The sequence below is a fragment of the Melospiza melodia genome, assembly GCF_035770615.1.
Source record: "Melospiza melodia melodia isolate bMelMel2 chromosome 7 unlocalized genomic scaffold, bMelMel2.pri SUPER_7_unloc_1, whole genome shotgun sequence".
In the NCBI taxonomy this organism is placed as follows: domain Eukaryota; kingdom Metazoa; phylum Chordata; class Aves; order Passeriformes; family Passerellidae; genus Melospiza; species Melospiza melodia.
The window spans coordinates 2,449,130-2,475,562 of NW_026948497.1; the positions used below are offsets into that span (position 1 = coordinate 2,449,130).

Here is a 26,433-nt window from a genome sequence, read left to right on the forward strand (position 1 = left end):
AATGAACAGGGAATTTCTTCACCTGTAGAACATACAATTCTATCAAATCACCAAAACAATTTTACAATATAAGAAAATGCAAAAACAATGCAAAGAAAGGTCAAGCCCAAACAGCTGAGTTTCAGGAAAAAGTCCATGGACTGAAGATGTTCCTCTTTGCCATCTCTGAAAGTCCCTTTTGGTCCTGAAACAGGCTTGCTGCAGAAAAGTCCATCAATAGTTATCAAAAGCCATTGACAGTCATCAAACAATTTCAAACAATTTGAGACAACTTCTGGAATGTCCTGCCACAGCCCTTTATTGAATAACTTTGGGCTGAAGCTAATTTTTGGCCCTTCAATGCTTCAGAGCTGCTGCCAGCTATTTCAACTCTTTTTTTTTTTTTTTTTTTTTTTTCTTTTGGTGATCAAAAAGAGCAGCAGCAGCAGAGCAGCCAAAGAAAGCCCCTGGGGAGCCCTGGCCCATGTGGAGGGATCAGGAACCCCAGATCTGGCCCACAGAAAGGCGGGCCAGGACCGATAGGGAGAAGCAAAACCACCAAACCCATCAGGAGGCCGGGAGGTGGCCCTGGCCCAGGGACCCGAGCCCAACAGCCCAGGCCCAACATGGCAGGCGGGCTCTGCCTTCCCACAGCCTGGCCCCACGCTGCCAATGGAATGGTGACCAAACGCTTCTTTTCCCCAAAATCACCAAGGCATGCCAGCAGCAGGGAAATAGAAGAAGCCCCAAGAACCCTCATCTCGTGTCTAGGAATGTTTTTTCTCCACAGCAAACAAGCCATGATCGCTTCCCGCTGTGCCCTCTGCAATGCAAATGCAACAGGTGTGTCTCCCATCTGCCTCACGGCACCACCCCCTCTGGGCTGGGGACCAAAGGCAGAACTCTCGGCACCCACCTGCCCCTCGCCGCTGGGGCGCGAGAGGGGCAGCAGAGAGATTTGCACCCCCCAAGGGAAAGCAACCGACCAAACACTCCCCAACCCGCCAAGAATGCTGATTTTGAAGGCAGGCAAACGGGCTGAACCCACAGCCAGCTGTCGGGCCACGCCTCCTCCACGGAAAGGGAGGCTGGCGCCCTCTTCCCCTGTCCCAGCTTCCCCCGCAGGGGCAGCCCCGGGACAGCCCGAAAAACTCGGGGGGAAGCCACACTGGATGCAGGAGCAGCTGCGGTCTGCTCTGAGGGTCCCATGGGTTCGGCGCCGTCTTCAGCATCATCCTGAACAGGCACTGGCTCGGTTTTAGGTGGCGGGGCTGGAGAGGGGGCTTGTGGACGCAGCAGGACAGCCGGGGGGCCGGTGCCGAGTCGCGGTTGTCGCCTTGGGTGTCTCCTACCAACAGCGACGCAGCCGCAGGGAGCGGTGTTTCTGAGCTCTCAGGCGCAGGCGGGGAAGCCGGTGAAGCCACGAGCAGGACCACCCGGGGAGGCGGCCGCGGGGCGGGTCCAGGAGGAGGCCCTGCAGGCCTGGCAGGTGGGACCTCGGAGACCGGTGCTGCCCCCATCTCTGAGCGGGGCAGGGCCCAGTAGGCCGGCCAGGGCTGTAAGGGGCGGTGCAGCCCACTCCCATCCCCCCGGAGAGAGAGAAGGGGGGGAAAGGGATGGCTGCATCTGACCATGCTCCGAAGACGCAGTAAAAAAATCTTCGGCTCCTGGCGAAACTTCTCCCCCACTGCCAGGATGCAGGGGGGCTGGGAAGCAACAGATCATCCCCCTCCAAAGGATCCCAAGGATCTTCTCCCGCTGGAATCGGGAAATGGGACGAGCCAGTTGCAGTTGGCAATCCAGGGAAAAACAGCTGCTCTCTGGTTCAAAACTGGAAAGAACATCCTAAATGCTGGATAAATCTGGGGGTATCCAAACCCGCGGTCCAAAACGAATTGGAAAATGGAGTCCATGCACTCCCATACGAAAGCATCAAGTGCACAGAGCACATTCGTAAAGAACCCAAAAAGCTTTGCCCATCGAAAAAACTCACAGAAATCTGTCTCCAACAGGCAAAGTCCATCCTCTTCACTCCATTTTTGACAGAGGGCAATAAGCTTGTCCTCTGAAGGGGAGAACCGAACCTCCTCCTCTATGGGGGAAGCCCTCCACGTCAGCAGCCACAAACTACGAAGGGCCGCATTTTCAGGAAGGGAAAAGCCAACAGTACCTTTTGAAAGAGTCCAGCATGCTCTGGCCAGCTCCATTGCGCTACTGTGCTTTCCGAACATCTTCCTGGAGGCTTTTCAGAAGGTTCTCTTTGTGGTCAGCCTTGCTGTGAACTCCAAATCAGGATCTTCAGTTCTTCAGCTCCTGGCTAGAATCCATTTCTGTGGTCATTTGTGAAGCAACCATCAGTGCCACACATTCGGGGTTTACCCAGTGCAGCAATTGTTCCTCTGGGGGTCTCTCCAAGTAATTTACTCTTCAGATGAGGGATCACCAATTGATGGTTTTGTCCTCCTCACTCACTCGGGGTTCACCAATTGTCACAGGGGTCACAAGGGTCTTCAGGGTGTAAAGAGAGACGAGAATGTTGACCTCATGTTCAGAAGGCTTGATTTATTATTTTATGATATATATTACATAATTACTATACTACAAATAATAGAAGGAAAAGTTCTCAGAAGGCTAGCTAAGCTAAGAATAGAAAATAATGAATAACAAAGGTCTGTGTCCCGGCAGAAAGCAAGAGCAGCTCTGCCGTGAGTGGTCAATAAATCCAAACATCCACAGGAGACCAATCATGGATGCACCTGTTGCATTCCACAGCGACAGATAACCATTGTTTACACTTTTTTGCTGAGGCCACAGCTTCTCAGAAGGGAGAAAAATCCTAAAGAAAGGATTTTTATGAAAAGATGTCTGTGACACCCCACCTATCTCTCTAACCCTCAGATGCCTTGCATACCTTTTTGCTGTGGATCTTTTCCTCTGAGAGTTCTGTCATTGTCCTGGTGTGAGGGTTGCTGTCCTGTCCCACCGGATGGGTTCCGCTCTGGTCTTGCTGTCAGGGTTGCTGTGTTGTGCTGCTGTTGAGGAAAAGGCTGTGCTGTTGTTAGGGGGGCTGCTTAGGCTGAGCTTAGGGCTGGGCTGAGGGCTGGTGCGCCTGTACCCTAACTTGCCTCCTAAGCTGTTCCCTGTAGCCCTGATCTCCAGTGCACTGTGCAGCCCTCAAGCCTTCTCCCTTGACCCCTCAAACCCTCCCTCAACCCCTCAGGCTCTGTCTGTCACCCTCAAGCCCCCCCCTGTGCCCCTCAAGGTCCCTCTCAGCTGCCCCTCAGCTCCTGTGTGTCACCCTTAATCCCTCTCTTTGCCCCTCAGCCCCCAGCTTCTCAGTGTCACCCTCCAGCTGCCCCTGCCACCCTCAGCATCTCTGTGTGTCACCCACTGTCCCCTCTCCCTGCTCCTCCCTCAGCTCTCAGCCTCTGCCACCCTCCAGCCCCCACAGTACCCCTCAAGCTGCCCCTCAGCCTCTGTCATGCCCTGAAAAGACCCTAAAAAACCCTCTCAATTCCCTAAAAAAAAGGCATAGTTTTCAAAGTGTCCTAAACACCCCACAAAAACAAAAAATAGCCTCAGAATACACTAAAAACACCCTACTTTTAAAAAGCCCTGAAAACACCCCTAAAAATCCCCAAAGAACCTTTTGGGACTACTAAGAGATTTTTTAAAGAGCTCTGAGAATACCCCTAAAATCTTGAAAATTCCCTGTAAGACCCTAAAAAAGCCTATAAAATTCCCCCCAAAACCCTAGAAATAACCTAGTCCTTAAAAAAGTTCTCCATATACCCTCAATACTCTTCAAAAAGCCCTAAAACCTTTTAAGTAGTCCTAAAAAAAAAACCCCAAAATATCCCAAAACACCCCTAACAATTCCAATTAGTAGTAAGACAGCCCTTAAAACGCCCTAAAAAGTTCTTTTAAAAGTCCTGAAAAAGCTCTAAATGTTCCTAAACATTCCCAGAGAATTCCTAAAAATCTCCTGCAAAAAGCCCCCTAAAATATCCTTTAAAAATCCTGAAAAAAACCTAATAAAACCCCTAAAAGGCTGTTCAACTCCTACCTGTAACTCTGTGGCCTCCAAACCTCAACTCTACCTTCCAATCGGGGTAACTGCCTGCAGCTGCTGGGAGGGCTCTGGGGCTGTCCCACCATGAGGGTGGCACCTGTGCCCTAACCCTCCCTGGTACCCTGTGTCCTGTGCACCCCAGCCCTCAGGGTCAGCTCTCCAGCTGTCCAGCCCCCCCATCTTTGCCCCTCAGCAATGTCTGTGTGTCTCCCAGAGCCACGTTCAGGATCCCACGTGCTGCTGCAGGGAGTCACCGGTGGGCAGTGGGGGAAGTGAGGGACGGGGCAGGGGCGACCTGGATTTCAGAACCCCAGCAGACGGCCGGGCACTCAGCACCACAGGCACCCGAACACCAACGCCACCATTGCTCCTTTCACACAAAACTCATTAGGCCAAGTTCCTGATGGCAGATTGCAGGAGCCACTTGGCAGGAGCCGCGGTGCTGCCGAGCCCGCCCTGCTCCGGATTGGCGCTCCCAGCGCAGCGCGGCTGCTTTGGGGCTGCTGCTCCCTGCCCGGCCCCGGCCATGGGGCGAGAGGCGGCAGCTGGGGCCCTGCTGGTGGCACTGGTGGTGCTGGGAGCCCCCCCGGCTGCGGGCGGGGAGCTCTCAGGTGAGCGGGGGGTGGGAAGCGCTGGGACAGGGGGGAGAAGGGGGAAAAGGGGAGAGGGGCCCCCAAAATTGGGTGGGAGGGTGCTGGGGATTGGGGGATTTTTGTCAGAATGGGGAAATGGACCCCAAAAGTGATTTGGGGAGCGGCCGGAGGTGGGAGGGGAGAGGATGTGGAAGGGGAAACGGGGGAAAGGTGGCAAAGAGGAATAGGCAGCGTGGGCAGGAGGGTCCCATAGCGGCCGTGGGGCACAGGAGGGGCAGAGTGGGGATCCGGTGTGGCCCCCGGAGCTCTGGGGGTGCTGCTGGGGGGTGCTGGGTGGGCACACCCTGAGCTGTGTCCTGCTCTCACAGGGGTGTTCCAGTTCTGAAGTCACAGTGTCACTTCATTAACAGCACGCAGAAGATGAGGTTCGTGCAGAGGTACATCTACAACCGGGAGCAGTTCGTGATGTTCGTCAGCGACGTGAGGCACTACGTGGGGTTCACCCTCTATGGGGAAGGGTGGGCCAGTGACTGGAACAGCAACCCGGCCACACTGGCGTAAGCACGGTCTGTGGTGGACATGGTCTGTCCGTACAACTACGAGGGTGTTCGCCCGTTCAGCGCCGAGCGCCGAGGTGAGCGCGGGGCAGAGCGTGTCCCCTCCGGCCCTGCCTGGCCAATGACCCTGGAGCCCCTCAAAACCTCGCTGGGAATCAGCCCAGAACCCTCAGCCCTCCTTGTGAACACCCCCGGGGCCTCCTGTCCCTGCCACTGACCACCATGGCTCCCCCAGTCCATCCCATGCCCTCTCAGTGCCCCCCGCGCGTCCATTTCAGCCACGCGTAAAGCTGACGCTTCTCATAAAATCAGAACGCGACCCTTTGATGACTCATCTGTTGCCAGGCAGACCTGCAGTGCCGAGTGCCCCTCTCTGCACTCACCTTCCCAGTGCCGGGCACCTCATTCCCAGTTCCGCCCAGCGCCACCGGGGTCCCTCCAAGCCCGTCTCCAATTCCTCCCCAGTCCCTCCCAGTCCATTTCCATTCTTTTCCCAGTTCATTCCCACTTCACTCCCAGACCTCCACCCTCTCTCCCAGTGCCCCGCAGCGTGTCCATCTCGCTGGTGCCCTCCTCGAGCTCCCAGCCCAGCCCTGGCCGCCTGCTCTGCTCCGTGATGGATTTCTACCCTGCTGCCATCCAGGTGAGGTGGTTCCAGGGCCAGCAGGAGCTCTCGGAGCACGTGGTGGCCACCGACGTGGTCCCCAACGGGGACTGGACCCACCAGCTGCTGGTGCTGCTGGAAACGCCGCCCCGGCGCGGGCTCAGCTACAGCTGCCAGGTGGAGCACGTCAGCCTGGAGCAGCCCCTGAGGCGGCACTGGGGTACGGGGGAACCCCTCGGGGCGTTGGCAGAGGCACTGGGCTGTGCTGGGAGCCACTGGGAGGGAGCTGGAGAGAGCCGGGCTGGAAGTGGGAGAGGGGCTGGGGGCTCGGCAAGGCCTGGGAAGGGGTTGAGGGATGCTGGGCAGGGTGGGATGGGTTTGGGGGGTCCTGGTGAGCACTGGGAGGGAGTTTGGGGGTGCTGGGTGTGACTGGGAGGGAGTTTGGGGGTACTGGGTGTGACTGGGAGGGATCGCAGTGAGCCCCGAGGGGCTGGAAGGCGATCGGCGATGGCAAAGCGGGGCTCGCCATGAGCTCGGTGGTGCTGGGCACAGCCTGGGAGGGCTCTGGCTGAGTCCTGCTGGGGCTGCCAAGGGACTGCGAGAGGCTTTGGGTGTCCTGCGGCGCTGGGGGGCAACTGGGAGGGGGCTGTGGGATGCTGAGAGGGACGGGAGGGGTTTTGGTGGCTCCTGGCCAGGACAAAAAGGGACTGGGGGGAGGTTTCAGGGGGTCCTGGCTGGGCTGGGGGCCACAGGGAGGGCGCTGGGAGGGGCTCGGGGTGTCGGTGAGAGGTTTTGGGGCTGCTGAGCCCTGCGGACCCCCCAGAGATGCCGCCGGACGCCGCCAGCAGCAAGATGCTGACGGGCATCGGGGGCTTCGTCTTGGGCTTCGTCTTCCTGGCACTGGGGCTCGGCTTCTCCCTGCGCAAGAAGGTCAGGGCGGGTGCCGGGGGTGGCGTCCCCGCCGTGGCGGAGCGTGTGCGCTCCCGCCGGGGCCCCCAGCCCGGTGTCACCCCCTTTTCTCTGCCCACAGAGCTCCTGAGCCGCCGGCGGCCGCAGCCCCTCCCCGTGGGCTCGGGCCCGGCCGGGACCCCCCGCTCCGTCCCCGCTCCGCTGATTTTGGGGGAGTCCCGTGTCCCCCCAGCCCCGCTGGCGCTCTGCCCCCGCCCAGTGCCTGCTCCCAGTGCTCCCAGTAAAGCTTCCCAGTTGGCCCCGGGGCCGTTTATTGGGGGGCGATGGGGAGGGGTTTGGGGGGGGGGCGATGGGATTTGGGCAAAGGGAGGGGGACAAAGGGTGGGGGCTGGGCCCGGGGGGAGGGGTCGCTGCCCGCGGATCCCGCAGTGCCCGGTGCGGGACGAGCTCCGTGCGCCGCTCCATCTCCATCCCCCGTGGGAGGATCCGTGCTGGATAATCCCGGGTGACCCCCAGGGTCAGAGCCCCCGTGTTGGGAACACACCTGGCTGGGGGTTCCACATCTTCCTGGCACCCCCGTGTACACCTCGATGAAGGCCGGGGGATCTCCGCTACTTTTCTTGTTTCTGCTCCTCTCCTCATCTCCCCCTTCTCTTCCCCCGGTTCAATCCCTCCCCGTCCCCATCCCCCATCCCCCCCTGCTCCTCCTCCCGCCTCCTTCCCCTCTTCTCTCTCACATCCCCCACACCTTCCTCAATGGTTTCTTGAAGCCAGTTCCATCTTTCCTTGGCTACAGCCCTGAGGGCTTTTCCAGCTGACTTCACTACTGCACTCTCAGACTGAGAATGGGGAGTCTTGGTGCTTGGTTTCCTCATTCCAGCTGCCTTTGACAGGGTTTGTTTCTGTCCTCAGCTGATTTTGGCCTCTGCGCTCAGCTCAGCCCTGAGCAGGACCAGCGCAGCTCCATGGTGGGCACTGCTCACTGGATGGCCCCAGAAGTTGTGACCAGATCTCCTTATGGCCCCAAGGTGGACATCTGGGCCTTTGGCATTGTGACCATTGGGATGGTGGAAGGAGAACCTCCTTACTTCAGGGAAACAGCGGCCATGGTAAGAGGCAAATTCTGCAGTGGCTGCAGAGGCCTGTGAGCACAGGGGGACCCTGCACTGGGAGCAGCAGTGGAGGTTTCTGCACATGGGAAGGGAATGCCCAGAGGACTCGTGCCTCACCACAGATGAAGATTCTGCAATCTCCAGCAACAATTTGCTTTAGGCTTTATGTTGTTGCAGCTCATCTGGCTGTGAGGATGACCTGAAAATGTGAAGCAAGTGTATCAAGTCTAATGTTACCTTGCAAGAAAACCCCACACCAACCCCACAACCCGCCTCCAAACCCAACAAGATTTCTGCAGCAGTTTCTAAAAGAGTTTTGTGATATGATTTCCCCCCTGATTCTTCTCACTGGGAAACTTGTTGAAAAAATGGAGATTGTTCAACATTCCCAAAGTCTAACATATTTCTTTCCAAGTCCAAGCTACTTTCTCTGTGTCACCAAGCCTGAGCTTTCAGCAACACAAACCTCCTGTTTCTTGCCTGGCAGTGTCTGGGATGGGGCATCAGGAATGCATTTACTTGAGTGTCAGTGGCACTGCAGAGATGCACTTGATGTAAGAATCCTCTGAAATAACACAGGCAGACCACACTGACTCTGGAAAATGGCCTGTAAAGCTAGTGTCCACATTTGGAGAAACAAAATGTGCTATTTCTGATAGAGGTTCCTACTAACAAAGGCAGCCAATGAAACTGGCTCTCAAGGCGAGATCATTTGGATGTTGCCGTGGCTGCGGCAGCCCCAGGGTTTGGGTGTTTTGGTTGGCATAGCAAAATGAGCTCTGAGCAGCATCTGTGGCAGGGAGGAAAGTGCCCCTGGAGTTGGGGCTGAGGCCCGGGTAGGATGTGAGCCCGTGTGGGTGTGAAGGGAGCTGGCAGAGCGCTGAGTTTGCTTTCCCTGCAGGCTCGCGCTCTGATCCGGCAGAACGGGAGCCCGCAGCTGCAGAAGCTCCGGCGCCTGTCGGCTCTGCTGCGGGGCTGCCTCGAGTGCAGCCTGGAGCCGGACGAGGAGCGGCGCTGGGCTGCCCAGGAGCTGCTGCAGCTGAGGGCCAGGGGCTGCAGGGGAAGCAGCAGCGCCAGGGAGGGGTTTTCTTGTGGGGCCCCCTCCGACAGTCTCCAGTCTGGCTGCGTTCCACACGCAGAGCAAGCAGAATCCTCGCCTGCTGTGGCTTGGCAGGCTCCTTTGGAGCTCATCTGGGCCTGGTGCCCCACAGCGAGCAGGGACATCTTCAAGCAGCTCAGGGGGCCCAGAGCCCTGCCTGACCTGAGCTTGGATGTTTCCAGGGAGGAGGCACCTCCCACATCTCTGGGTACCTTCTGTCAGTGTTTCCCCACTCTCCTGGTTAAAAAAATTCTTCCTTAGATCTAATCTGAGCCTGCTTCCCTCTCCTGAGTTTCAAACCATTTCCTTTTGTCTTGTTGCAACAGAGCCTGTGAGGAACTTGACTCTGGAAAGTAACAGTTCATTTCTTTCCTTTGTATCCTTTGGGAAGCGCCCATTTTTATCATCAGCCCAGCCTCTCTCCAGCCTGACCACTCTGATCACTGCAGCAAAGCAACTGAGGGAGCAGCGGAGGAGATGAAGCCCTTGAGGACAGCTTTCCGTTCCAGTAGTTAGGAAAACTAGTTAATTATGGTAGTTAGCACTACTAGTTGGTTAGGGTAGTTAGGATTGCCTGTTTGTTATGGCAGTTGTTTGAATAAAAACTCTCTTAACCCTCAACTGCCCTGCCATGTCCCTTCCTCCTCCCGCTGTGCCTCAGCTGCCCGGAGCAATGTGAGGGGAGAGCGGGCCCAGCCTGGCCCAGAGCTGAGCCCCAGCAGAGCCCTGGCAGAGCCCAGAGCAGCCTCGGCCCCTGCAGAGTCAGCCTGGAAGGAGGCGCTTGGAGCCTTCTCGCCTGCACCCGGCTCTTGGTTACAAACTGGGTGTGCTGGAAAATGCCACCGGCTCTGCACGAGGGCAGAAGGGGCCCGGGGAAGGCCCAAGTGCTCCATGCATGGGATAAACCTCCCCTGGGTCTTTTATAAATAACTAGGTAGTGTTGGCTTTTGCTATTATGTATTGACTTCTCCAAACTGTTCTTAATCACAACAATTTTGATAGAGTGCAGTTTGTAATCACTTTTAACTGCCTTTGCTGTTGTATAATTTGTCAGCTTTTTGTGGCCAATGCCCTGGCCCCTGTGTAGCTCATATCCTCAGAACATCATTTATGGATGATATTTTAGTTTGTGGACAGTGTGAAAAACATACATTATAGTTTTGGCTTTTGCAAAATATTAAAGTGGATGCCAGATGTTGTCCATTATAATGTAAACTTTTGCAGAAGTAGCTGTAGTTGTAAAATAATAACGACTGCTTTTATTTTTGTAAATAACTGACAATAATAACTCAGAGATGGTTGTGAAATAGCTGATGTTCATTTAAAGTACTTGTGGAAATAGCTAAAACCATCTGCATGGTCAGATAACATTTAAGGAAGGGATGTGATGAGGAGCCCTGCCACTGACCCTTCCACTGTCAATAACTGTCACCTGCTGAAACCACAGAAGTGCGGCCCTTGTGAGGGAGTGACACACAACCCTCAAAACAGCAATCCACGATTCCTGCACCTGCTCTAAAAAGGCGAGTTGGGGGTCAAACCAACCTAAAGAATTCCTGGAGCATGTAAACGTGTTCAAAGAAATGTTTGAATGTGTATAACCATTATGAATATGTATTTGAACAATACAATGGAAAAAAACTAGACAAGAAGAGTTGCTGTGGTTAACTGGTGTGCCTCTGGCCATCGCTGAGCACCCAGCGCTGTTACTGATTTGTCCCTTATTATTCTTTATTAATCTTTCAAAAATTCTAAAGAGTGAGGCTCCTTTCTCACAAAACCCAAGGTGCTCACCCCTTGTTCCTCCCCCAAAGCCAGGATTTGCCAATCCTAAACTTTGTCTGGATAGAGGAGAAGGAGGCTGTGAGGAAAAGGAAGATGCACTGGTGTGGAGGCCCATGGGAGTATCAATCTCCCACCCGTGGAGGACTGGTCCTCAAGAAGAAGAATAGATTTCAAGGTTATGGTGAGAAGCTTGCTTCTCCTACAGATCTTTGCAGGCACATGCTGATTTATGGAAAGTTATGTTACCCCATTGGCCCGTTGGCCTAATTACCCTAGTTCAACCCCTGTTACCCATCTATGGTTCGTCTCTAGAATGTTCTCCCTCTCTGTCCCTCCATTGGCCCAAATTTACTGCATTCCTCTGCCCCTGTTTCCCTATTAGCTGACCCGACCCTTAACCCATCCTTTGCCCCATTTTCCCCCATATCCATTGGACCCTGACCCTCAGCTCCACCCTCACTATCCCATACAAAAGCCCCCTGTGCCCTCAGCTTGTACCCTGTCTTTGTCCCTGGGCCCTGTTCAACTCTGTGCCCTGTTCCTGTACCAATAAACCCACTTTGCTGAGATCATACCCAGACCCGTCCTGCCGACTTTGTCAGCTTTATAAAGCAGCCATGAGCTTCGGGCTCCGGAGTGCCAGACGCTGCAAGGGCCTTGGCAGCACCAGGACGCTCCAGGCTGGGACAGCCAGGCAGGGCAGGAGGAATCACTGCCCCTTTCCCCTCTCTGCTGCTCCATCTCCCAGCCCAGCATCGCTGCAGGACAGCCTCACTACCAACGCCATCCTGCCAGGCATGGACTGGGGGCATCTCCTTCCCCTTCCCTCTGGCATGGAGGCAAATCCCATCTTCTCCTTGTCCACCCTCCTTCTTCTCCTCATTCTGTCCTACATCCATCCATGTTCCGGTCCCATCTCCTTCTCCCTTGTTCCTTCTTGTTCCTTCCTTTCCTCCTCCCTTTTCCTTTTCCCTTCTCCCTGTCTCTTCCTCTCCTTGTCCTTCCCCCAGGCGCTGAGCTGCGGACAGAGACCAGGGAGAACAAATCCCTGCCACAGAACCTCGTGGAAGAGGCCATTTGGAACGGCTCCATGGTACAGGAATCCAACAGGGAAGAAAAGGCCCAGAGATCCCACACGAGGAGGGGCTGAAAACCCAGCCCTGGGAGCTGTGAGGAGGTAAAAGGGTAAAAGCTTCTCTGTGCTGGGAAAGGCGTGGGCAATGTGAGAAGAGCTTCAGGCAGAGCTCAGCCTGTTCCTCGTGCCTGCAAAAACAGTGGTGCCGGATGCAGAGATCCCCCTGCAGATCCAAAGGGGAAGCAGAGATCCCCCTGCAGCCCCCGTAGCAGCCACGCTGAGCACGGCGATGCCTGAGAGGAGGCTGTGACCCCGCGGCCAGAGGGCCCTGCCGGAGCAGCCTGTCCTGGCAGGACTGACCCCGGGGCACAGTGACCCACGCTGCAGCACTTGGAGGGGGCTGTGCCCCGTGGGATGGACTCAGCTTGGAGAAGTTCCTGGAGAAGTCTCCGGTGGGAGAGAGCCCAGGGTGCAGCAGGGGAACGACTCCTGTCCCTGAGCAGAGGGAGAAGCCCCGGGGCATGAACTGAGCCCGGCCCCATTCCCTGTCTGCGGCACTGCCGGGGTAGGAGGTGCAGCTGGGAGGAGGGAGGCGTGGGCGAAAATCTGGAATTAAGGATCTTCACTTACTTCTTATTATTCTACTCTGAGTTTTAGGAGTTTTCTGTCAGAAAACTCTCCCATCTCCCACTCATCCACAGGGGTTTGGGGCGGTTTTCCCTTTCTGGGGGAAATCAAAGCGATGCAATGATGCTCCTAATTAGGGGTAGGAGAAGTGATGCTCCGGGACTTCCCGCTGAGCCGGAGCCACCGGAGCCGCAGTGCCGGGAAAGCCGTGGCGGGAGGTGCGGAGAAGTTTGTTTGTGTTTTCAGCTCAATCCCCTCGGGCCCGGGCTCGTTCCAGGCCTGTTCCTCAGCTCCGGCTCTGCCCTCACGCAGCCCGGGGGACCCTGAGAGGGCGGGGCGGGGCTGTGCCGTGTGCAGAGCCCGCCCCTGGCTGGGATTGGACGATGGTGCCGTCAGTCGTGGTTGTGGCGCGCTGATTGGTGGGAGCGGGGCGGAGCAGGGCCCCGGTGGCGGGCTGAGGGCGGCCGTGGCTGGGCAGCGGCGCCATTGTCGGAGCGTGTGTGCAGTCCCGTGAGCGGCGGCAGCGGCCGGAGCGCGGTGAGGCGGCGGCGGAGCTCGGAGGAGGCCGCAGCGCAGGTGGGAGCCGCGCTGGGTTGTGCGGGGGCTCGGGGCTGGCTGCGGGCCTCGGGGGTGGCAGGGGGCTCAGGCGGGTTCGTTGTGCCGTGTCCGGCGCGTGTTGCCGCTGGCGTGAGGGCGCTGCGGGAGCGGCTGCCCGCGGTCTCCTTGCGGCCGCTGCCTCGGCAGGAGCCGCTGCCGGAGCAGCGCTGGCTCGGCCCGGTTGCTGTGGCTGGGACAGAGGGGGCTGCCCCGTGCCCGGGGCTGTGCGGGGAAATTGCCGTGGCCGGAGGTTTCTGTGCGCAGAGGAGACAGAGGAGTCCTGTAAAAGTGACCTTATTGCTGAGCAGAGGGAGAAGTCGAGGGGCATTTGCCGTGCGGTCTCTGCCATAGTTGTAGTTCGCAGCCTCCTTTTTATCCTCATTTTCCCGGCCTCATCTCCCTCTCCCTTTGCCCACTGGCTGAGGTACTTGGAAAGTTCAGACCTCCCGATCCGCCAACTGCATGTCCTCATTATTGTGCACCCCCACTTTTGTATAACAGCCGATATTCACGGCTCTGGTAAGTCTTTGTTCTTCTGGAAGTTCAGGAATTTAGCGGGACTTTTGGGAGCAGGAGTCCATGTTAATTAGTAACATTTATGGAAGGTGATAGTTACACCCGTTACTTCCTTACCTCCAAATCCTTGGCCCCTCGCTCAGCTGCTGAATGAGCTGCAGTTTCATGGTGTGGAGCACGGTAAAAAGATGAGAGTTGCTGTAGCACATCAGAGGAGAAACAGCATTCGTTTAACCCATGGTCTGCCAGGGAGCCACAAAACCGTGTCCCATTCCCGTCCTTTCCACGTTTGGACTGGTACATGAGCTGCTTTCTTGTTCGCTTTGCTATCTGTTTCATCACTTTTCCTTTGTCATCTATTTGCCAACAGCAGTTTGTGTCATTTAGTTTTCCACAATCCTCCTCCTTTTTCTGCTAACAGATGATCTGATCCCATCCCATGGTTAAGTGTTCTGTTCCTCATTTCAGTGGATTGCCCAGCAGGAAGGTCAGGAGCTGGAGCTGTCTGGTTGGTTATTGCGAGGGCAGCTTGTAATCTAATGATGCTATTGAAATGAGAAATGGGCTCGGTGGCTCCTGATATGAATTGGTTTGGGTTCCCAGGGGCTGGTCCATGGTGTTGTAGGATTTGTTCTGCTGGCCGTTCATCTTTTTCCATTTTTGGCCGCTCTCTCCAGCCAGGGCTGCATCAATTCACTGCTTTTCTCTAATTCTGTCATCAAATCCTTGGATTCCCAATTGATTTCCCTGAATTTTAGGTAGCAAAATAATCCCCAGTGCTGCAAGATACCCTATATAACACAGACAGTGACAGCACATGTTGGAGTGGGCAGAGGGATGATTCCCCCCATTTGTTTATAGTGAAGTTTTCCCAACATTCTCCATTTGCTGTTTCCCTTCGCAGCTTCACCCGTTTGTGTTGCAGGGTCAGATATCCTCCCCCTGGGCTCTGCCTTGAGCTGTGCAAATTCCATCAGTGCAAGCTTGGGGTGAGGGGCAGAGGGAATCAGCCCAATTCCTGCCCAGGGCAAGAGACCCAGGTGCATTGTCCAGACTTTGCTGGGCAGTGTTCATTTGCATTTCTTAAGCTCCTCTGGAGGCATCATGGAATGAAGCTTCTCTTCCTGCTGCTGGGCAACGTTGATGTTTTGTTGCTGGTCGTTATCTCTGTGGGTGTCTTTTGGGCTATTCCCAGTCTGTTCAGATGTTAAACTCATCTCCTTTGAGTGGTGTAACACCTCTTAAATAAAACCTTTAAAATTCATTTCCCCAAGGCAAAGACAAACCAAGCCTGAGCAGAGAAATAAGATTTAGAAGAACCAAACTCGGTACATTTTGCATCAGTGCAATGGCAGGCAGCCCAGAGTGTCGCTGTCAGTGAGCCCCGGAGTGGAACTGTGCCGTGGTGTTCCCCAGCAGCTGTGGCAGTGCAGGCCCAGCCAGCGCTGAAGCTGCAGCAGTGGCAGCAAGGCTTGGCCCCAGTGGCTGGAGATGGCAGAGGAGGGTGGCCAGGATTGCAGAGGATTCCAGGCGAGGATCTGTGGGCAGGCGCAGGGGCTTGGCCCGCTGTGGAGCCCTGGCTGCTGCTGCGTTGCCTTCAGGGCAGGCTCAGGGACGGCCTCCCATCCTCCTGCTGCGGGCGGGAAGTGCAAATCTCCGGGGCTTCAGAGCCCTTGAGGCCAGGCTGAGGGGTCCCCCCATGTTGAGCTGTGCTGGCGGCTGTTTCTGGCCTCAGGGACACTTGGCATGGGCCCCTTGGCCACCAGTGGTGCTGCTTTGCACTCCTTAGGCAGGAGCCGATGTCCTGGCTGGGTGTTGGCAGCAGCAAAGTGCCAGGGCAGTCTCTGTGCCAGCCCAGCTTCCTGTGGGAGAATGTGCCTTGATATCTGCTCCAGTGGTTGCTGAAGCAGTGAGAATTGCTTTTGCCCCCCTGTTAGGTGCCATGGTGTCAGCAGAAGATACTGAATCCTTCCTGCTCAGGGCATTTCAGTGCCAGGCTCTCACAAGGACCCACAGCTGCGCGGGTTGAGCTGAGCATGGGGTGCTGACCTGCGCTGTGTCTGATTCCCCTTCCTTCCCTCCCCTGGAACAGGGTGTTGCTTTTAGACACCAGTTGTCCTGGTTGCTTCAGAGTGCTTTGGAGAGACTCCATATCTAATTTTCCCTATTTTCCTGGGGCTGCCCACATTTCCGGGTTCACTTCAGATAGGCCTGGTCAGACATTTGACACAGAGGTACAACAGGACCGGCCTCTGTATCCCTTTTTATAATATTAATTTGTGTTATGAGTTTAGCAATCAAATCCCTTCCCAGTAAATCATGGTACAATTAGGAGCAAATAAAAATTCACGCATTTCAAACCCATCTCCTGGATCTACTAACAGTGATTGAATAAAACCATACATCTTTCCCACTTATCCCCTCACAAAGGAAACATATTATTAGCATTTTGCCCACCCTTAGGTCTAAGATTCGAAGTGGATTGAGAGGCCCCTGTGTCCATCAGGAAATGCTTCCTCTCAATGCAGACCCACCCTGAATGTTCTCAAGGGCTCCAGTGTGGAGGGTCCCTGGTGTGATGGGAGCTGTGACAGCCCTGCCAATCCATGTGCATCAAGGGGTGGACTTGCTGGTGCTGAGGGTGCTGCTGTCTGTGCTTGCAGTGTCCTTGTGCCCTGCAGCTGGAGCCCTGGTTCCTTGCCAGGGGCTGTTTGGGTGGGCTCTCCCCTGCCGAGGAGGGCAATGCCTCTGCCAGGAGCTTGTGGCCGAGCCGTGCCCTGGGTGCTGGGGCCCCCTTGGGCCCTGGGGTTGATCCCTCAGGGGCTGTAGGAACTGTGCCCTGGCCTGTGCCTTCAGCTTGGTCTTTTGCGGCTCCCTTGTTGCATTCACCTGCTGTGCCTTTGTGCCCAAGTGCTGCAGGGCCTTCTTGTGCCCCTCCTGCAGCCCCCCTCAGTGCCTGTGGGTGCTTGTCTCATTTTACAAGAGAGGTGTCTGCTCGGGAAGGCAGAAAAAGCCTCTCTTGGAATGCAGAATGCAAACCCCCTCCCTCTTAATGTTTAGACCAGTGAAACGAAGGGACTCTCAGGCAAACATATGGGAGTAGGAATACCAGTTCTTTACTAGTGTGTATAATAAAGGAAGCAAACACCAACAGCTGCGGCACTGACAGCAAACAGAGCCCGGACCCAGTCCTGGCCTTTGGGCTGCGGCGCTTTCCCCTTGGGTGCAATTCTGGACATGGCCGGCAGGGGCGCTGGTGGCTCCCGTGGGGCGGGGCAGCACATCCCTCCCATGGGAACCTCTCTGAACGGAAATAGAGCAATCCCTTCATCTAACTCTTTCACTTTTTTACCTTCTCTAGCCTTTCTCCCGTGTTCTGGGAAAGAATTTGTAGAGGGCTGCCTTTTAACTGAGCTCCTAGTGTTTCAATAAGGTGCTTCCTGTAGAGAGAGAGAGTTTCCCTGAACAGCCGGAGCTGTGCTTACCAATGAGACATAACTCAGAGCAGGACGGGGTCAGGGGAGGATATCCCGCCGAGGCTCGGTGGGAGTGTGGGCAGGGTCTGCTGATGGAATTGGCAGAGGGAGATCTTCCCGTGGAGCCTGTGACGGAGCGTGGGTAGCCCCCACATGGGTGATGGCGGCTGATCCGGCAGCTCCCGGCAGAGCAAAGGCAGGTGGGAGAGCCCGGCAGCAGTGCCGGTGCCCAGCGCAGGTGGCACGGGCAGGGCAGCCAGGGATGGGATGGCTGGGGCCCCCCCTGGGTGCAGTGGGTGCAGTGACCTCGGAGCAGGCAGCAGGACAGAGCAACCCCCATCTTCCCCAGCATGGCCGGCAGAGCGGCCGCGGGCCAGGCAGTGGGAGCAGGTCACACAAATTGAGCGACAGCGCCGGGGCAGGTGGAGCTGCCCTGGGCAGTGAGGCCGCACCTGGGATGGAAACCGGGGCAGGCGGAGCTGAGGCGGGCAGCGAGCTGGGACCGGGGACAGGCGCCTGGGCTGCGAACGGAGGGGGCAAGACCTGCAGAGGATCCCACTCTTTATGATTTTTCCTCTTGTTCCCCTCCCTTTCATTTTTACTTTTTCTTTTCTTTTCTTTTCTTTTCTTTTCTTTTCTTTTCTTTTCTTTTCTTTTCTTTTCTTTTCTTTTCTTTTCTTTTCTTTTCTTTTCTTTTCTTTTCTCGTTTTTTTTCCCGGGTGTTTCTGATACTTTAAAGATTTTTATTCTTCTAAAATCTCCTGTGTAACATATGGCATATTCTTTTTCTTCTAGATTAAATGGGTTTTTTTACAAATAAATCCAGAGCCTAGCAAATCTAAACTTCTGCTTTGATACTTTGAAGTGCTCTACTAGCTAACTCGCAACCTCCTAATTTTTTTTTCTCTTCATCTTTTTATTTATCCTTTGACAAATTAAGCATCTTTCAGTTACTTGTTTGCAAATCCAAAAATCCCAATGCACCCATAGTTCCTAAAAAAATGATCACACAAAGCTTGAGTTCCCCAGTGGGTTTTCTGATGCCTGTCTTCTAATATTTTCTTAGAAGCACATTTTATTAAGTAATTGTCTTCGATCATGAAGTTTTCATTTCCCTGATTTATCTTTTTCACTTCCTGTCTTGTTTAAGTCTTTTTTCTCGGCTTTCCTAAACTTTGAAATTTCTGGTTTTTCCTCATTTGGAGTTAATATTAACATAACTCTTTCAACTCCATTTTCTGCTGCATCCTTAGCTCTGTGATCTGCCAAATTATTTCCTCCTCTTTCTGGGGTCTTTCCCTTTTGGAGTTCCATTATATGTACTATAGCTATCTCTTTTAGGTAATTGTAATGCTTCTAAAACCTCTAAAATAAGTTCCTCATGTACTAATCCTTTTCTTCTTGAATTAAGTAATCTTTTCCCTTTCCAAATTTTTTAAAGGTATGTACTACTCTAAAGGCATACCTTGAATCAATATATATAGTTCCTTTATTTTGTCTTAAATATTCTAGTGCTCTTTTTAAAGTATATATTTCGCAAGTTTGAGCTTACTAATTTGAGGTTAATTTCCCTTTTTCCATAGTTTGCATGTTTTTGCCACCGACTACTGCATACCCTGTATTTTCTCCTTTTGCAAGGAGTTTTATCTCTGTTAGCTAACATAACTCCCACAGGACTATTTTTTTTTCATTTTTTTCCCCCTGTGTCCAACTTACTGGTTTTCTGTCTCATTTTTCAAGATCTTATCTATTCATCTTCTGCCTCTGTTTTTCACATTCACTAACAACCTAAATACCACTTTTCTTTCAACTACACTCATGAAAATAAAAAATCTTTTTCTCACACTACTTTCAATACTATACATCTCCCTTGAAGGAAATAGAGTGAAGCTTAAAATACACAATCTACATTACCTATACTTTCATTCATTTACATTCACTCACTTTTATTTCTCACTCACTTCCACACATTCTTTCCCACCCTCAGGACACAGAGTGGATCCCTGTTGACAGAGAATCGCGGGTCCCTGTGGCCCCCCCTCACCTTGGGGTTGGCCTCTGGGTCTCAGTATCTCCGGGCCTCCTGGGAGGGCCCTGACTCTGCAGCTTCCGGTGCCGTTCACCCGTGAGGCTGATTTGTGTGTCACTCACACTCTTTAGCCACGGCCCCCTCACACGCCCTGGAGAAAATGGCCCCTTTGCAGGTCACCTGTACCTTATGCCACAGCCCCCCCACACACCCGGGAGAACAATGGCTTATTTGTGGGTCACACACTCCTCTTTCCACAGCCCCCCCCTTCCCACCCACCCGGGAAGCTGAGGCTGATTTTGTGTGTGACTCACTCTCACACACAACAAGACAACAATAAGGTACCTTTTACTTTCACATCACCTATTACAAGTTTAGGTGTTTCTGGCCAGTCCCCGTGCTCTTGGATATCCCTCAACCCAGCTGTGTTGTCCAACCCCAGATGCTCTTGGGTGTCAGAGTGTCGGGGGGTAGGACGTTCAGGACGGACGGAGATGAGAGATCTCTGCAGCCAGGTCGTAGAACTTGCGGTTTATTGCAAAGGGCCTGGGTGCAGGGCCCTGCTTGGAGCTGTCAGGCACAGCTCGGAGCAGGCCCGAGAGAAGAGAGGGGTAGAGAGGATGAGAGGGTACGAGAGTAAGAGAGCGAGGTTCGGGGAGACAGAGCGAGGCTGCTAATGGGGCAGGGCGCGCCTTCCCCACTCTGACTCTCCTCAAGCACCGGCAGCGAGGTGTTAGTAACCATCCTCTGCTACCAAAATTGTGAAAAACGCCAATCACTTGCTTTTAAAATTTTAAATGTTTAATAGTAATAAAATGGTTATAAAAATTTGTAATTCAATTAGAGTAATAACAATTTGGAGAAATCGAATTAGGACAATATGAGACAAGAAATACAAAGAGTTACAGATGTCTGGGTACCTGTTTCTGGGCAGCACGAGCCTGAAAATGGACACCCGAGCCTGAAAAAGGACACCCGTTAACACAGGATTAACCATTAAAAACAATAGCCTGTCAGTATCAACCCAGTACGATCTCAGTATGATATCAGTACAATCCCAGTACAGTCCCAGTACAATCCCAGTATGATATCTGTACAAGCCCAGTACAGCCCCAGTCATTCCCTGTATGATCCCAGTATGATGTCAGTACAAACCCAGAACAGTCCCAGTCACTCCCAGTACAATCCCAGTATGATATCTGTACAAGCCCAGTGCACTCCCAGTCACTCCCAGTATGATCCCTGTCCAGCCCAGTCCCTGGCAATGCTGCCACTGCTGGGATCCCCCAGCCCTGTGTGCGTTCAGCCTGGCAGATGTGCCGAGAGGAGCCCCAAGGGCTGGCAGTGCCCAGGCAGGGTCCCCAGCAAGGCCCAGTTTGGATGTGCAGCCCCCAGTTTGCCCAGTTTGCCTCTCCTCAGGCCCGGGCCGGGTTTCCCCCACCCGCAGTGGCTGGGAGCAGCCGAGAGCCCCACACTGCCCATCCCGACCTGTCCTGGCTCCATCCCCGCTCCTGCCGCGGGCTGCGAGGGCTGCGGGAACGGGGCAGCGATGGTGTGGCTGCTGCTGGGGGAGGAGGAGGAGGCAGGGAAGGGCAGGGATGAAGGGGGAAGAAGAGGTGGTGTTATGGGGAGGAGCAGGGGGAGGGATGGAAGAGGAGGGATGGAAGAGGGGAAGGATGTGGAGATAAGACAGAGGAGGAGGATGAGGGGGGTGGAAGGGGAGGAGCGGGAGGAAGAGGAGGGATAAAGGCAGATCGAGGCTGAGCTGAGGAAACCACGCTGTCGATCCCTGCCTGAATTCACAGCCCCCACCTGTGGGATCATCGCCCCCCCATCGTGCCGGTGAGCAGAGAGGGGGAGCTTGGCCCGGATATCCCGGGGGATCCCTGGGTTGGGTTTTTGGGGGATGTTTGGAGAATGAAGGGGTCCAAGGCTGAGCGGAAAAGGCCCCTTGGGGGGACATCGGGAGTGGCGGTGGCGGCTGCCGGCAGAGGCAGCCTGGAGGAGCAGAGCCCTGTGTCCCCCAGGAGCCCAAAGTGGGGAGCCCAGAGAGGGGGGAGCACCGTCATTGGCGGGAGCCTCAAGAGCCTGGAGAGGGGCAGGGGGGACTCCCTGGAGCCGCTGCAGCCCAGGGCAGAGAATGAGGGGAGAAGGGAGCCTGGGAGCCCAAAAAGCCCCGCCATCCTGAAATAGGGAGAGCGAAGCGGGGGGAGCTTTTGGCATTGCTGGAACTGCCAGCAGCCTGGGCAGTGTGGGCACCGGGCACAAGGGGGACCCCCAATCCTAGGGTAACCCCAGCAGCTGGGACATGGGGAACCCCTGAAAAGCAGAGGGGAGGGACCAGGGACGGGGAACTCCTGGGAGGCTTTTTCAGGGCTGAATCTTGGTGTTTGGGAGGTTTTTGTGGAGCCCACGTGGCCGGTGACTTTTAGAGATGGACTTGGGCAGAGGGACCTTCAAACTCAGTGTGTGTTGGGGAAGATGAAACAGGAAAACCTTATAAATATGATTGTCTGGCAGAAGATTTTGAGGATATAGAAAGTATAAGGAAGATCGAAATGAAAGCAAGCTCTGAAATACCTTAGTTAGTGAACAACTGGAAAACAATGGTGTGGCCTGACTCAAGGTAATCCCCTTTTGATGAAACAATTCTCTCTGCTTGCAGACAGATCCAAGGGTCACAGCAGACCCTACAGCATGGCAGAGGGAGTCCAAAAAGGAATTTTTAGGGTTTAAAATGTAACACATTATGATAATGTAATGACTTTTACAGGCTGTATGTAAATGCTATACGATTTCTATCTTGTACTAGATTGGTTAGTGAGAAATAGAATATTCAACACAGAAGAAGATAGATTGTATTGTAACAGGAACCTTACTCTCATACACTCTTCTCCTCTTACTCTCTTACCCTCTCACCCTCTCTACCCCTCTCTTCTGTCAGGCCTGCTCCGAGCTGTGCCTGGCAGCTCCAAGCAGGGCCCTGCACCCAGGCCCTTTGCAATAAACCACAAGTTCCACATCCTGGCTGCAGAGATCTCCCGTCTCTATCTGTTCTGACCATCCTACCTCCTGACTCTCCTACAAATGGACTCATCCCTTGTTTTCCCCAAACCAGGATTTCCCATTGCCGACCCCATGGAGGCTGCAAGGAAGAGGAAGATGCCCCGGGGCACTGAGGCAGGTGAGGAAGAAGTCAGTGCCCCTTTCCCCTCTGTGCTGCTCCATCTCCCAGGCCAACACGGCCCTAGCTGCAGCTCAGGCCTGGGGGGATCTCCTTGCCCTTGCCTGTGGCATGGAGGCAAATCCCATCCTGTCCTTGTCCTTCCTCCCCCAGAGCAGGAGCTGAACATGGAGAGCAGGGAGGACAAATGCCCGCGGCAGAACCTGGTGGAAGAGGCCGTTTTGAGCGGCTCCACGGTGCAGGAAGCCAACGGGGAGGAAAAGCCCCGGAGATGCCGCACGAGGAGGGGCTGCAAACGCAGCTGGTGGGGATCTGAGGGGGAAAGAGCCAGCCTGGGCCGGGAAGGCGGCTGGAGATGGAGCCAGAGCTCGGAGCTGGTGCTCTGTGAGCAGCTCCATGATGGGGAGAAGCCCCACACATGCGTGGAGTGTGGGAAGAGCTTCAGCCGGAGCTCCCACTTGATCATACACCAGAGGACCCACACTGGAGAGAAGCCGTACCAGTGTGGGGAGTGTGGGAAGAGCTTCAGCCAGAGCTCCAACCTGATCAGGCACCAGAGGACCCACACTGGGGAGAGGCCCTACGAGTGTTCCAAGTGTGGGAAGAGGTTTACGAGTAGCTCCGATCTCCTTCAGCACTATCAGACTCACACAGAGGAGAGGCCCTTCCAATGCCCCGACTGTGGGAAGAGATTCAAGTACAACTCCACCCTCATCACGCACCGGCGCATCCACACGGGAGAGAGGCTCTACGAGTGTGATAAATGCAGGAAGGGGTTTCAGACCAGCTCCATTCTCCTCCAGCACTATCGAATTCACACAGAGGAGAGGCCTTTCCGCTGTCCCGACTGCGGGAAGGGATTCAAGTGCAACTCCACCCTCATCACCCACCGGTGCATCCACACTGGGGGGAGGCCCTACGAGTGTCCCCAGTGTGGGAAGAGCTTCTCCAGGAGCTCTGACTTGACCAAACACCAACAGAGGCACCACTAAGGGAAGCCCTGTGAGTGCCCCGAGTGTGGGCAGAGCTTCGTGCGCTGCTCCAGCTCCATCCCCCACTGGAGGAGGCACTTTGGGCACAGCTCTGGTCACTCACATTCCCTGTGATCCATGTTGGGAACACACCTGGCTGCTTCTCCTTTTGGTTTGGCCTTAATTTTCCTCTGCTTCACCTTCATCCTTTAAAAACACCCAAAACTGGGTTAAATGAAGGAAATTGGTCGAATATATCTGAAGTTCCATAATTTCTCAGTTGTTTTAGAGGGAATTTAGGATTTGGGGATGCATTCTGTGTGGAGTGCTGCTGTTGCTAAGAGGCAGGAATTTGATCTTACCCTTCTTGTGTTGCTAAGAACTCCTCCCCTGACCCCATCCCCAATTCCACCCTTGGGATACCCTGTAAATATTCCATGGCCCTGCCTTTCACCTGCCTTTCGGGGTTAAGAAATGGATTCCCAAAGGATCAGCCCTATTCCCTCTGTATTCCAAGAGGATGAACCTCTTCCACTGGATTCCCAGAGGATACTGACTCTATCACTCTTTTTTTTTTGTTTGTAGTACTGCATTTGTATGTTTAATTCTTCCTAATAAAGAACTGTTATTTCTACTCCCATATCTTTGCCTGAGAGCTCCTTAATTTCAAAAGTATTTTATATTTTTGTACTATAATAATAATAGTAATAGTAATAGTAATAATAATAATAATAATCAAATGGAGGGGGTTTACATTTTCTATTTCAGTGGAGACTCCTGAAATAGGGAGACAACCCACAAGGTTGGGCCATGTAAAATAGTTCCTGAAAGATGTAAATTAGTTTATGGATATGGATGAGGGTCTATGAATATGCAACAGACTGATGTAATTAAAACCAGATTAATTAAGAGGTGTCCCCGAAAATAACTTGGGGGGTCTTGGTGGCCATAACAACCTTTGCTCGAAGGTCCTTGTCTCCCATTACATCAGTCTGTTGCATATTCATGGCCTTGTTGTATATCCATAAACTACTTTACATATTCTGGCATCAAAAGTGGATTCATCCTGGTTGAGGGTCCAACCCCCTCCCAGCTCAATTTGGGGGGTCCCATCCTCCTCCCAGCTCAGTTTTTGGATCCCATACCCTTTCCAGCTTAATTTGGGGGTCCCAATCCCCTTCCACCCCAATTTGGGGGTCCCATCCATCTCCCACCTCAACTTTGGGGTCCCACACCCCTCTTTTTCCCACTCTCCCTCCCCTTTCCAATCATTCCCCCAATCCCCTCCCCCGTGTTTGGTTTTAGGGGCTTCAGGGTCCTCCTGGGGTCTCCAGGCCCCTCCTGCTCCGTTTTGGGGTCCCGACCCCGTTGTGGATTAATTTTGGGTCTCAAATCCATCCCCAGGGTCACCTTCCCCCCCCCCAAATTCCGCTCCTGGCAACTGATGAGTCATCAGCGAGACACGCTCTGATTGGCTGGAAATTACCCCGTGTGATCTCTGAGTATTTACCAAAGTGAGAGGCCTTGGTCTGTGGCTGGCAAGTGCGCTGATTGGCTGAAAATCACTCGGCGGGGCCAGTGTGTAGTAGATAGGGTCAGGCGCTCGGAAAATCTCGCGATGTCACGGAAAGCAGCAGGGTTCCTCTCCCCCTAACACCTAGTGATAAGGGATCACCCAAGAATGTAGTCCCCCCTAACACTAATAACTTTCGACTCCTTACTAACCAATTACAGTAAGGCAAGACCCCCTGACGTAGAGAAAAAACTTTCCCAGTATAAAACCCGATGAGATGGGACAATAAAGGTCTTCAACTGTCCACCATACTGGTGTCTGCGTGTGTTCTTGGCCCGAGTGACCCTGGAGAGTTTGGGTCGCCGTGCCGTTTCCTCAGAGCCAGGTCGCCTTGCCTTGCATCAGAAGGCAACACCAGTGCTCTGAGTCTGTGCCCAGCAAGTGGAACGTCATCAGCGCTGCGCGTTCTGATTGGTCGGGATCTGTTTTGGGGTGGGGACGGGAGGAACTGGGGTTTACTTGGGTTTATTTAGGGTTTGTTTGGGGTTTATTTGGGGTTATTTATGGACTATTTGGCATTTATCTTGGGTTTTACTTGGTTTATTTCTGTTTTTTGGGGTTATTTGGAATTATTTGGGTTTATTTGGAAGTATTTGGGTTTCTTTGGGCTTATTTGGTATTATTTGGGGTTCTTGGGGTTAATGTTGGTGTATATGGGGTTTTTTAGGTGTAGTTGAAATCAATTGGTGTTTTTTGGGTTTAATTTCGGGGTTTATTTTTTATTTTGGGGTTGTTTGGATTTGTTCAGGGTTATTTGGGGGACTTTTAGGTATTGTTTGGGTTTTTTTCCAGGTATTTAGGGTTTATTTTGAGTGTTTTGGAATTATTTGGGTTATTTGTGGTCATGTGGGGTCAATAAATCCGGCAATGTTTCTCCTGCAAAAAACGGGAACTTTTCCTTAAAAATATGAGAGTTTTTCCCCCAAAAAACTGGAATGTCCCTTAAAAATCCCGGACTTTTCCCAGCCAATAGCAGCATGCCCTGCCCCAAACCATCCAATCACTGCGCTTCATGTCCCAAATTAACGAATCACGGCACGTACTGCCCCAAACCAACCAATCACTGCGTGTCTCCCCTCAGGAACACCGGCCTCCCTGTGCCCCAATCCAATCAATCACCGCACGTCTCCCCTCACCAACTCCCGCCTTTTTGCCTCAATCCAACCAATCACCGCTCGCCTCCCTGCCCATCTCCTGTAAATCACCACACCCTCTACGAAACCAACCAATCACTGGGCATCTCCCCTCCAGAACTCCCGCCCTCCCCACGCCGCTCCAGCCAATGAGAGCCAAGCACAAAGCAGTGCCCCCTGACCCCGGGGTCGGGCATGGAGCGGGCGCCCCCTCCTCCCCCAGGACCCCCTCAGGAACCCCCGGGAGCCGCCCCGGGCTCGGGCGGGTCCTGTGGGAGGCGCTGGGAGAGGACGGGGGGCTCCGGGAGCTGCTGAGGAGGTGCAGGGACAGGTGAGGGTTCCTGGAGGGGTCGTGAGGGGAATTTGGGGAGGGGCCTTGAGGAGGTTTGGGGGGGAATTTGGGGAGGGTCTGGGGGGAACTTGAGGGGGTTTTAGCGGGGTCTGGGGGTGCTGGGGGGGCTATGGGGGGAATTTGGGGAGGGGTCCTTGGGAGATGGCACGATCCGTCCTCACGGATGGATTTCGTGATGGTTCATAGATCT

General features: G+C 54.1%; 2 protein-coding genes across 2 annotated transcripts; both read left to right on the plus strand.

The window, feature by feature from the left end:
• Window positions 1-5,808: 5,808 nt before the first annotated feature.
• Window positions 5,809-9,386, plus strand: LOC134432683 (class II histocompatibility antigen, B-L beta chain-like; the record flags this gene model as incomplete). Its single annotated transcript, XM_063181575.1, has 5 exons — window positions 5,809-6,025; window positions 6,629-6,708; window positions 7,650-7,781; window positions 8,728-8,844; window positions 9,375-9,386. Coding segments are annotated over 5 exons (558 nt in total), but the record flags the coding sequence as incomplete, so codon positions are not given.
• Window positions 9,387-12,920: 3,534 nt separating this feature from the next.
• LOC134432792 (zinc finger protein 572-like) lies at window positions 12,921-25,007 on the plus strand. The gene is made up of 3 exons (XM_063181706.1): window positions 12,921-12,988; window positions 22,149-22,214; window positions 22,368-25,007. Exons 2-3 carry the CDS (start codon window positions 22,169-22,171, stop codon window positions 23,204-23,206), a joined length of 885 nt encoding a protein of 294 aa, XP_063037776.1. The 5' UTR covers window positions 12,921-12,988; window positions 22,149-22,168; the 3' UTR covers window positions 23,207-25,007.
• The last annotated feature ends 1,426 nt before the right edge of the window (window positions 25,008-26,433 follow it).

What these genes read in the sequence shown, in the direction of transcription:
- LOC134432792 (XM_063181706.1), top strand. Translation starts at nt 22,169, where the DNA reads ATGGAGGCTGCAAGGAAGAGGAAGATGCCCCGGGGCACTGAGGCAG. An exon ending in GCCCCGGGGCACTGAGGCAG is followed by an intron (nt 22,215 to 22,367) that starts GTGAGGAAGAAG and finishes TTCCTCCCCCAG; the next exon opens with AGCAGGAGCTGAACATGGAG.